This window comes from Dipodomys merriami, unplaced genomic scaffold (assembly GCF_024711535.1).
Source record: "Dipodomys merriami isolate MVZ:Mamm:240054 unplaced genomic scaffold, mDipMer1.0.p SCAF_130, whole genome shotgun sequence".
Lineage (NCBI taxonomy): Eukaryota > Metazoa > Chordata > Mammalia > Rodentia > Heteromyidae > Dipodomys > Dipodomys merriami.
Window position 1 is genome coordinate 574,963 of NW_027202605.1, and position 12,414 is coordinate 587,376.

The 12,414-nt window shown below is 38.7% G+C and overlaps 1 protein-coding gene across 1 annotated transcript in view; it reads right to left on the minus strand.

Moving 5' to 3' along the window:
* Positions 1–1,439: 1,439 nt before the first annotated feature.
* Positions 1,440–12,414, minus strand: part of LOC138824956 (zinc finger protein 182-like) — a 39,930-nt gene continuing 28,955 nt past the window's right edge. Inside the window, exons 7-9 of the mRNA XM_070019349.1 lie at positions 2,959–3,691; positions 2,535–2,626; positions 1,440–1,513 (exon numbers count right to left, since the gene is read on the minus strand). Coding sequence (XP_069875450.1) covers positions 1,440–1,513; positions 2,535–2,626; positions 2,959–3,691 — 899 coding nt within the window. The remainder of the gene's footprint in view (positions 1,514–2,534; positions 2,627–2,958; positions 3,692–12,414) is intronic.

Sequence of the window (12,414 nt, forward strand, 5' to 3'; positions counted from 1 at the left end):
CTTTGTGTTTCTGTAAAAGAAGACAGTATATTTGTTGGAAGCCACATTTTGGAAGATGGAATACTGGAGTCTATTACACAGCTAGCAGTCTGCAAGCAGCCTGTTGTAACAAAGATTGCAGTCCACAAATACACTTAGACAACTTGGAAACAGGACAGAAAGGGGAAAAAAGGATAAAAACAACACCAAGAAACCAATCAGCACCAAGAGAGTGCTGAATTGGGACACTATGATGACCAGAGACAAGCCAGGAGACAGGACAAAGGACATGATTACAGAGACATGTGGCATGGCATCTGGTGCCACTGCTGGTCCAGCCTAAATAGGGCCTAAGCAGGAGACAGCGCTACAGGAAATTCCCAGTCCCAGGCACTGGACTATCAGTTTGAGTAACATATCAGCCAAATGCCCATGCCTGCTTGCAGGGATCCAGCCACACCCATCATTTGAGAGGCAAGTGATGGATGGGGCATTTCCTTCCCCCATCATGAAAACAAGGTACCAGATCCCACCATCTACCATGTGGCCAATAGGGCACCAGCCACACCTGACCTCATTACTTAATATTACTGAATTATTAAATCAATTTATAAAATGTTACATCCTCTTTATCATTTTGTAAACAGTTCAAGAATTTGCTTTTTATAAAAGTCATTTTTCTTGCGCGTGAGCTCTGAAAGAATAATGATCACATTCACCAAAAATTAAACATTCTTCTTTTGAATAGTTTATTTCTTCCTTCGTCCTCATTCCTTCCATTCCTCTTTCCCTCTCTGACTTCCCTCCCTCCTTCCTTCTTTTCTTCCTCTCAGGGCCTAGAAGTGATGCTGTAGCTCAAGTGACAGATGGTTTTATTATTTTGTTAATTTCAATTTTTGTGAGAGATTGGTTGATATCTTTGTGAGATTGATTATTTGCCCTAATGTCATATCTGCATTGGCCCTCTATGAAAAAACAGAGGCGTGACACATCGTCCACACTGGTGTTTTATTATAGCTTACTCAACAGAACAGCTAAATGGGCTAAGAGTGAATCAATCACAAGTTGCTCATCACCAGTGATTAATTAAAGAAAAGAGCAAGAACTGAAGACACTTTGGGGTTCTCCCCCAAGGCAAAATGTAGAGATTCTTGTCTTTATTTATCCACCATATTTTTTAGAATATATATTTTATTTTAAAGATACAGTATAGATTGGTTATCCCATTATATGAGTTAGGTCATGAATATATTTCCTATGGAGCATTGTTACCCCTCTGAGAAAGACTTTACTACTATATATGTACTGCAATAAGGACTAATATCTTCCATTAAAAAACTGAACTGGAATAAGTAAGTCATTTGTACTATAAGGCATGAATCACACATACAGAGGGAGACTTAAGTGAGTAGTAGAAAAAATGGTTGTTCTCATGTTCTTGCCTCCTATCATAACAGTCTTTACTCATCTATTGTACCCATAACCATGTTGCAGATGATCTGAATCCAGTCCCGAAGGGCCAGAGCTAATATTTCTAAGAAGAGTTTTTTAAATTACCCTGACACAAAATTCCTTAGTATAAAAGACACAAGTTAATAACTTCAATCTCTGAATTACTCATTGAGACTGGTTGTTTCTACATGCTTTGGATAATATTGAATGACACCATACACACTCAACACGATGACAGGATGAGGAATGTTGGCTCAACGAGAGCTGAAGAGTGAAGAATGGTTTCCCATCACACCTAGCTTACCTCTGCCATGAAGGATTTCTCTGTATAATTTACAGAGGTTTTCTGACAAAGATTTTCCTACACTGGGTTTCTTCCCGAGGTGAATGTTCTAATACTTGCTGAAGGTTGGCTTCTTGTTGAAGGACTTCCTCACATGTGTATATTTGCAGAGATTCTGTCATGTGTCCAGGTCTCGGATACTTGTCCAGATGTGACTTCTGGCAAAATGTTTTTTATACTCATAATTTCTTTCCTGGCTATGCTCTCACATATGCTGAGGACTCAGCTCTGGTTGAAAGTCATTTCACATATGTTTTATGCACTACTTTCTTTTCTCCTATGTGAGTCAGTTCTCTGATGAACATGAGGTATTCCTTTCTGATCAAAGGATTTCCAAATTTGTAATATTTTTAAGATTACCCCATTGTGTATGTCCTATGAACTTGGATCCATGAATACTTCATAAAGAACTTTCCACATTCGTTACATTTGTATTTTCTCACCTGTGTCTGTTTCCTGATGCAAAGTGAGTTAGGACTTTTCTTGAAAACCTTTCCATTTATTTTTCCTACATAAAAATTTCCCTCCTCTTTCTGTGTGAGGGTGTGTGTGTGTCTGTGTGTCTGTGTTTTGTGTGTTCTGTGATGAACCCTGAGCTATGTGTCTTGTAGTTCGAGGACTCCACATCTGCTATATCATAAGGTCTCTATCCTGTATTGGTTCTTTATTGCAATTTCAATTTTCTTACAGATCAAAGACTTTCCCATTTGGTACAATCCTAAGTTATGTCATTTGTGTGAATCAACTTATGTGTATTAACCTGGGACCTCCAGGTCTTTCAACACTGGAACACTGGTTGCATTCATAAGGTTTCTCTCCTTGTGTTCTGTGATGGATATTAAGGTGTGCCTTCTAGGTGAAAGAATTTCTATACCTGCTACCTACATAACATTTCTCTCTGGTGGGTTTTTTCTGATGGAAAGAAAAGTATATGTTCTGGGTGAAAGACTTTCCACATAGGTTACAATCATAAAATTTCTCTCCTGTGTGTGCTCTCTGGTGGACAGCAAGGTGTAGCTTCTGGCTGAAAATCTTTCCACACATATGACATTCATAAGGTTTCTTTCCTGTGTGTTTTCTGATGGACAGTGAGGTTTGACTTCCAGGTGAAAGACTTTCCACACATGTTACATTCATAAAGTTTCTCTCCTATGTGTGTTCTCTGGTGGCCAGTAAGATAGTACTTCTTGGTGTAAGACTTTCCACACATGTTACATTCAAAATGTTTCTCCTTTGTGTGTGTTCTCTGGTGGACAGTAAGGTTTGATTGGGTGAAAGACTTTCGACACTCATTACATTCATAAGGTTTCTGTCTAGTATGTGTTCTCAGGTGGACAGTAAGGTGTACCTTCTTGGCAAAAGACTTTCCACACATGTTACATTCATAAGGTTTCTCTCCTGTGTGTGTTCTGTGGTGGCTAGTAAGATATGACTTGCAGGAGAAAGACTTTCCACAAATGTTACATTCAAAAGGTTTCTCTTTTGGGTGTGTTCTCTGGTGGCCAGTAAGCTTTGATTTCTGGGTGAAAGTCTTTTGACACATGTTACAGTCATTAGGTTTCTCTCCTGTGTGTGTTCTCTGAGGGACAACAGCGTGTGTCTTCTCAGTGAAAGCCTGTTCACTCTCTTTACATTCTTCAACTACAGAAGACACATGAGGAGTATATGCAGCACACATCTTACCAGGTTCACTGAAAACACCCATGTTCTGACAGCCAGTGACCTTTCCTATCCTCATCCCTATGGAGTTCCCATTATACTTAATCAGTTCTGACTTCTGTATGGAGCTCAAATGAAAACTTCTTATAAGTGTCACTTTTTCCTCCCCTGGGTTACTAGTCAGGACTGCTACTTCAGATAGATACTCATTTTGACTTTCCAGACAGGTGCTAATCACATCCTCCATTTCTGGGACATCTAAAATGAATAATAGATAAATAGACAAAAACATAAATGAGATCCATAGATTCCTTAATGTAAAGATATTTCCTCACATTTCGTTGCAAGATTTTCAAATACGAAAGCATTGCTTTATGCAGAATATATACATTTCTCTGCAATGTAGTAATTAAGAAAGTAGTACTGACATTTTACAATGCAAAATAGCATTTTTCTGTATTTCAGATTTTTATATTTTTCTCCAGGAAATATTGACTCATATTATTCATCTACGTACTCTTAATGCTTCCATTCTGAATCTCCCTCTAAGCCCAGCACCACTGATAAGAAATTGTCCCAATCAGAGGATAGCAGCCCTAGCATACTTCTATTTTCTTCCTACCTGCATAATACTAGTTTAATAGAAAATGAGATTTTCTTTCTACATTTCTTATTGTCTTTTTCTCTTTAAGAATGACTTCTCTACAAACAAAGAGAATTGCTAACAATTACTAAACTGTTATACCAAATTCAGTTTGTCTCTATGAGAATTCTGGATTGACAATTCCTTGAGACAAAGGATCACCTAGTTCTCTGCCACACATGACTCAGGGGCACTAAGAATACTATTGCTCTGTACAGCTCAAGGCAAACAGACAAACTGGGCTCTGGACCCATCATCACCATTCAAGATGCTTTAACTTACCTGTGAAATTCTCTTCTGAGCCATCTCTTATCCATGGTTCTGCACCTTGTTCCAGCTTCACAATCAATTTAGGTTTAGGAAGACAGTGCCCTGTGAATATGAAATAGTGGAGAACTATTGCTCTTGCTGGGTCATCATTAATGTAAGGTCACAGACATCCTGTTCACAAGGTTGCTCCTAAATCTGGTTTCTCAATTGTTTTATTTTTTGGGTGGTGGGTTCTGTTGTGGGGCCTGAACTCTGAACCTGGGAACTGTCTCTCACCTCCTAAGCTCAAGGCTAGCACTCTAACACATGAGCCAGAATGCCAATTCTGGCTTTTTTTTTTCTGCTTTTTTGGTGCTGAGGAATTGAACACAGGGCCACAAGCATGCAAGGCAAGCGCTCTACCACTGAGCCACCTTACCAACTGATGGTTTCTCAATTCTTAACAGCTCCATGGTGGACTTTCCCCCAGCTTTGGGTTTTTTTTTTTTTTTTGCCAATGTGTGGCTTGAACTCAGCTATTTTGCTCAAATCTAGCATTCTACTAGTTTGTGTCTTGGCTACATTTCTAGTTTTTGAATGGTTAGAGATAAGAGTCTCATGTTCATTTTTCTACAGTTGCTGGCTTCAAATCAAAATCTTCAGATTTCAGCCTCCAAGGTATCTAGGATTCCAAGCTTGAAGCAATGTAACCTATGTCAGGTTTGGCTTACAAATATACACTTTCACACTTTCCATTACTGATTTCCAGATCATACTGAGAGTAGTAATGTATATTCTATCTAGACTGTAGATCCACCTATAATAATGGCCCCAAGTCTTGGAAGTCAGTTTCCTGTTAGTGGATCATAGTTTAGAACTTTTGTCCAACTACTGATTTGTCTTCTTAAAGAATGAGAATAAACGACTGGGAAGGTGGCTCAGTGGTAGAGCACTCACCTTGCATTCCTGAGGTCCTGGGTCTGATTTCTCAGCACCACATAAGCAAAAAAAAGCCAGAAGTGGCGCTGTGGCTCAAGTGGTAGAGCACTAGCCTTGAGCTGAAGAGCTGAGGGACAGTGCCCAGGCCCAGAGTTCAGGCCCTATGATGGGACCAAATAACAACAACAAAAAAGAATGAGAATAAAATTAGCTCTTGAGTTACATACAATGCAGTTGAAGTTTCCTTTCAAAAGAAATGACATGTCCCATGGAGTGGAATCCTTTTTTTTTAGAAAATTTAATGGTCCAAAACTTTACACCAATAACCCTACATTTAGGAGGTGAGATCAGAAGAGGCAGGCTTGAAACCAACCTGGGCACAGAAACCCAGAATATACCCCATAATAAAAGCCAAATGGCTCATGCAGTAGCATGAAAGGCAAACAACACCAATATCCCAGACCTGAATTTGGCTGGCTTTTATACTAGCAGTTCTTTACCTGAGAATGGACTGGAATCTTATACCTAACTAACATAAACAGTCAAATGTCTACTAAAATGAAAACACTTGATCTTCCAAATAAAAGTGACCTTTGCTCACCCAAGGACATGAGGTTGCTATAGGTCTCCAGCATTACATCTCTATGAAGGGTCCTCTGATCAGGATCCAGATCCTGCCACTCCTTCCAGGTGAAGTACACAGCCACATCATCAAATGACATCAGTTTCTGTAATGGCACATTTCCATCAGGAAATTAGACCTTGGTCATGAGAATTCCAATCTGAAACTCATTATACTACAGGTATGCTTTTGTCTTACATAAAATGTTTGCAGCTTGCTGTGTTATCTATTCATTGGGAAAATTAAATAGCAAATTAGAAATATTTGACAATACATAAAGTTGGCCATTAAAATACACAGATTTGCAGGGCGCTGGTGGCTTATGCCTGTAATCCTAGCTATTGAGGAGGCTGAGGTCTGAGGATCAAAGTTCAAAGCCGGCCCAGGCAGGAAAGTCCATGAGACACTTATCTCCAATAAACAACCAGAAAACTGAAAGTAGCACTATGACATAAGTGGTAGAGCACTTACCTTGATGTGAAGAGCTGAGGGACAACAACTAGGCCCAGAATTCAAGCCAAAAGACCAATAAAAAGTTACAGATTCCCTAATGCATACAAACAAATTTCTGCTGGTAGCAATAGATATAAATTCTAAGGATAGGGGCTGGGAAGGTGGCTCAGTGGTAGAGTGCTTGCCTTGCATGCATGAGGCCCTGGGTTTGATTCCTCATCACCACATAAGCAGAAAAACCCAGCAGTGGGGCCAAGACTCAAGTGGTAGAGTGCTAGCCTTGAGCTGAAAAGCTGAGGGACAGTGCCAAGGCCCAGAGTTCAGGCCCCCATGACAACATTAAGTCTAAGGTGGTGTCTAAAAATTATGTTATCTGTACAACTCAGTATGCTGAAAAATGAACTTTACAACTTTGGTGGGGAGGACCGGGGCGGAGGGGTGGGGGGGAGGATACGAAAGTATCTGAAGTAGAAACAAAGCAGGAGGCTACAATGCTTGATAAGAAATGTACTCGTTATGTTACCCATGTAATTGTAATCCCTCTGTACAGTATTTTCACAATAAAAATGTATTTAAAAAATTTATAATATCATGTTTGATAAAATTTTACTACATATCAGGGTAACAATGAATTAAACAAATATTTTTTCTACATTTACATTTACTGCTTCACCATAAATCCTATTTAGACCTTCTATTAACAAGTACTCTCATAAGCAAGCATAACACATTCAGGATATCACAACGGATACAAAACATATAACATTACTAGATTGATGAGAAGCAGTGTCCACATGAATGTTAGAAAACAGTAACGGTACTCCAGAAAGTAGCTAATGATTTATTGGGCCCTTATAAGATTTGATTTAGTTATCACATAAAAACATCCTAGGTTAACCATGTTTGGTTTAAATACTAAATAGTGAAATGTGGTCATAGATACCCTGATACTTCCTTCCTATGTAAAAAAGAACTGCTACCATGAACTTTTGTAAACTTTGCTTACATTCTACAATACAAAATATAGGTAGGAGGGGAATAAAATGTTCCCTGACAAGATTTTCATTTTAATAGGCCTTCACAGAAGGTGGAGGCAAATTTATACAGGCTCAAGGAACACTCAAGATGACAAAAATGATAAATACTTATACTGGCAGTGAATGAAAATATTTAAAAGTTGTGGTATGGAAAAACAAAACAGTACCACAACAAATTAAGTTAGACCAAAGATAACAGAATGAGGTGAAATCAAATTTTCTTGTAGTTTATCAACTAGGAGAAGGACGTATTTTTCTGTAAGGAACTCTGAAGTTGAGCTGAAGGGGAAAAGGTTTGAGAGGTTGGAATTCCAGCCTGACAGCATTGAGAGCACTGAGAGCTGGCTGCAGAAGGCTTAAAAGAGAATTCTGGAGAGGGGTAAGAGACTGGAGTGCAGGCCTTTTCCTTACTGTTGGAAAGATAGCATCTGAAACTGAGCTGCTGTTCACCTTGAAGGCTAGATAAGGTGAATTTCATGTCTGCATTTTCTCTGGGTAGCAGTCTTCTGTCTCAGGAGAATAAGGAAACGTGCACCCCTCAAAAACTGTTGTGGCTCTGATTGTAATATTAATATAGATATTTCAATTTTGCATGTTATCAATGGTAATCTTCCCTGTATGAACTCAAGGTACTATGCTAGCTTGCTGGCAACCAGAGACCAAGTGCCAGAGAGCCTTCAGAACCCTGGTTTCCCCTAAGTCTATCTGTTTATGTTTTTGTGTTTCTCTAATTTTCCTTGTTTCTGGAATCCTGTAGAACTCTCTAGGAAACAATTTTCCTATACTTTGGGTAAGAAAAATGTCAATCCTAAGAGCCATGTCAGCAAAGTAAAACTAATCACTAAGAAAAACTAGTTCCTAGATAGATCATTGAAGAAAAGAAAAAACTGAGAGACATATGGAGGAAAGAGAGAATGAGAAAAGTAAGAAAAAATGATAAAAGATAGATACAAAGAGAGAGAAAGAGAAAAATAACCAATACAAGTGAGTACAAAATCAAAAGTAGAGAGATATTGTACAGGAAAGAAATCTTGTGAGAATACTTTAGAAGACAACAAGATTTTGTAAAAAGACCATAATGTTTAGGAACAAATATAGCCTAAGCTTCAAGTAAGACCAAGACCATGAAGTAGTCCAACAAGTATATATGGAGAGTAATTTAAGTACATATAGGTTAATCATTCCTTAAGAACACACGAAGGTGCATATGACCACACTATTTCAGCAATTCGAGGAATGTTTCATTGAGATAGTTTAATGTTAATCATAAGGATGAGATCTCGTTGCAATCTACCCTTCACCTTCCATGAGATGTAACCTGCTCTATGTCACTATATCACGTAACAGGTATGACTACATGTTATGACAAGATGAACCTAGACATTCTGAAGCCAATCTGAAATCAACTTAGAAAGAATATAACTATTTAATCTGCTAAACCTACAAGTAATCTTTATCTCCTAATCTATAAGCCATCTTTATCTGATTTATGAATATGTTCCTGAGGCTGAATCTGTGTGGTTGGTATTGTTTTTAATTCTTAGACATATTTAGGTTCATATAATGGAATGAAAAACAAATGAGAAATAAAAAAACACTCACCAGAGATCCATTCATTCTGTCTTGCTGCTGACAATGAACAGAAGACTCTGGAAGCATGACTGGGATATAAGGCAAATGACGTATTCAGAAATGAATCTGTGAGATTTTGGGTCTAGAATTTTCTCTTGCAAACATGAAACATGGGCAGCAAAACCATAAAGCTGTCTTATAAGAGAAGAATCTTTAATGTCTCAGACAGAGAATTAAAGTGTCCAATAAACAGAAATCCAGTCCATTTCCTGGTAGATAGCTATTATTAAACCAACTAATTTCTATGTTTATGTACACATTAAATTCGAAAAATTGAATGTTCCCAAAAACTATTGAATAATTGAAATCAAAATCATATCACATTTCCACTAAAAGTATTTATTACTGAATATACTTGGGGATGTAGGAACTGATTTTTTTAATACAAAGGTATCCTAGGAATCCATTGGAATCAGTGTTCTACCTCATTCATTTACATATTTAAACACCTGGGAAAGCATGTGTGATGGAACTCAGTAGTTTTCACAAAAGTTAGAGAAAAAATGTATACAGAATATATTTCTTGTGTTATAATATTTCAATAATGATTGTCAAGTGGCACATTTCACTGTACCCATAGCACACCTGTGCAATGATTTGCAATTTGCCATTTCACATGCTTTGGCCAAAGGAACATGAGTAAAGATGAGGTAAACCCAGGTTTGAGAAGTCCCTAATGTTCATTTCCCTAAACAGTCTTGGGAAGAACCTTGGCCATCTTAAAGATACAACATAAAATACTCCATATAGGAGTGACACACCTGAAGATAAGAAACACTTACAAAGCATACAACCTTGAGTAAGACATATTACCTCACATTTTCTTCTGTGATTTTTCTTTTAAGGCCAAATGTCCCTGACCAACCCTTTCTGCACTACCAGGCACAACCAAACAATAAGAGCTAGCATTAGCAAATCCTTACATGGGACATTTAACATAAGTTTACATGATTACATACTAAAAATCATAGTGGTAACAGGCTGAGTAAATTAGCAAGAAGAGGATTAGGGATTACAACATGAATAGATACTTTCAGTCATAACAATTACCTCACCATCCCAAACCACAGCCTCAGGTACCCTCTCATAACTATGCTCTGGCTTATTCCTCAATACAGCGCATCACAATTCCTGGAAATTAGTTCAAATCTTCAAACAACACAAAGTAATTGAGAGTGGTGTAGGAAAGAGTACCACCTTAATCTGGAGCTCAGGGAAGTAGCAACAATTTTTGCATAAGGCAAAGGAAGCTAGCAACATCTTCTCCTTCCTGTGCTTTTCTGCTTCTTCCCTTTTGGGCTTCTCAGAATTGACAAGGTCTGTCCATTTAGGATGGAGATTCCTATTCATAGGGTGCTCTGCTTCAAACATTGCTAGGCTCCATTCCTAAAAATACAGGACCAGCACTCACTACTCCAATATCCCATGTACAACTGTCTCTAGAAACAGTGTCGAATACAAACACGTGTGAACTCAAGCCAGGAGATTAAAAACTCAAGAGAGCTGGGCGCAGGGCTCCTGGCTCCCACCTATGGAAGGCCAAACTGTACTTCAGGGCACTTCCAGCAGCAAGGCAAAGGAATAGAATCCGGAAGAGGCAGACTTAAAACGCAGGTGGTGGGCGGGGAGACGCATGTGCAAAAGCACCTTCTGCCCCACCTCCACCCTCAAAAAACAAAAACAACCCAGGACTTTCAAAGAAAATATCCTCCATGGAGACTACAATTCCCACAATGCTCGGTGCCACCCTACTACATACCTGGGAACAAGTGTGATCTTGTGCATTGGGACTTTTCTCTGCCTTCTGTGGAAGTTAAGCTCAGTTTCTTCTTGAAAACCACTGTTTCCTCTTGAAATACATAAGACCAACCAGAAAATGGATATATATGGAGAGAACTGGATACATTGGATTTTTGATTCTTAGTTCTAATAATGAACTTGAGGTTATGAGACTGCGTTGCTTATACTTTTCTGTTTATTCAATGCCTGCCTTCTGCTGAATGTAAATTATATCTCTGTTTTGTCTTAATTTTTTTTTAATATATCCCCTCTTACTTTACAAAGATGTTGCCAGGCACCGGTGGCTCACGGTTCAAAGCCAGCCTGGGCAGGAGAGACCATGAGACTCCTATCTCCAATAAGCCACTAGAAAACCGGAAGTGGTGCTGTAGCTCAAGTGGGAGAGCGCTCACGTTGAGCTGAAGAGCTGAGGGACAAGCACCCAGGCCCAGAGTTCAAGCCCCACAACCGACAAAAAAACAAAACAAAACAAAGCAAAATATTCCCAACCACTAAACTTATACCTGTGTCATTTCCCATTGCTGTAATGAAAACACTGGCATAAAATAGTGAGATTGTGAGGTAAATATGCAGTATAATACTTCTGGTGATTTGGATTTCACAAAATCTATCAATTAATTTTCCAGAAACTTCCCAATTATATCTATTAAATCAAAAGAGTTTTTGTTTTTTTCTAAATTTTGCATTTCATTTAAGGATTTTATGTTTTGTTTTGTTGTTGGTCCTATGGCTTGAACTCAGAGCTTGGGCACTGTCTGTGAGCATTTGCTGTACTCTATGTGCATTTCCTTTAAAACTTTGTTGAAGTAACTAGTGAAAAGTTTCCTCACAGGGATTCTTATGAACATGGCACATCACCTCTATTTCCCTTCAAAGAGATAGTGGTTTAGGGCGTCAGGAATGAATGCAGGAGGGATAGAAGAGTGAAGTTTAGGCCAGGCTATGTTGATGTGAAGCTTAATCACTTGCAAACCAGTCTGCTTTTGTCTTTTCATTTTGCATGTGAAAATCTCTTTATAATTCTTACCTCTTCTCTGATCCTAACAGTTCTTCTCAGTAGCTTTAGGCTACATATCTAAGGGACCTCAGACTTGTCTTCTCAGACCTTATCCACTAAACTGTGGAATAAATCTTTTGTCTCCTGCCCCAATGCCATCAGAGCACAAGCAAAGCTCTGAGAGCCAATGGGATGATAATTAAGGAGACAGAGACATGGCTGATGACACAGTTCTGCTATATTTCTCAAATGCTTGAGTAATATTGGTCTAGACCCACTGTGCCCAAAAGTGCAAACAGCACACATCTTTCCTCATTCTATTTCAATACATCTTTTCCACCCAAGCCTCCTGTCAGTTAAAGCCCCAGGACAAAAAGCTAGAACACCCACTTCCTCAAACCAATAAAGGGCAAGTACTTGCAGCCCTGAGGGTGGGAGTCAATGGCCCTGAAGCCTTTGCTCACATTTTGTCTTCTCCTGGCAGGCACCCCAGGGTATACAACAGTCTCCCTCTCTCTTATCAAAGAACCTACCCTTGTCTCTTACATGTTTATTGTGATTTTTTGTAATCCCTTCCATAAAAAATAATTGGGAAAGACTGGATTGGAA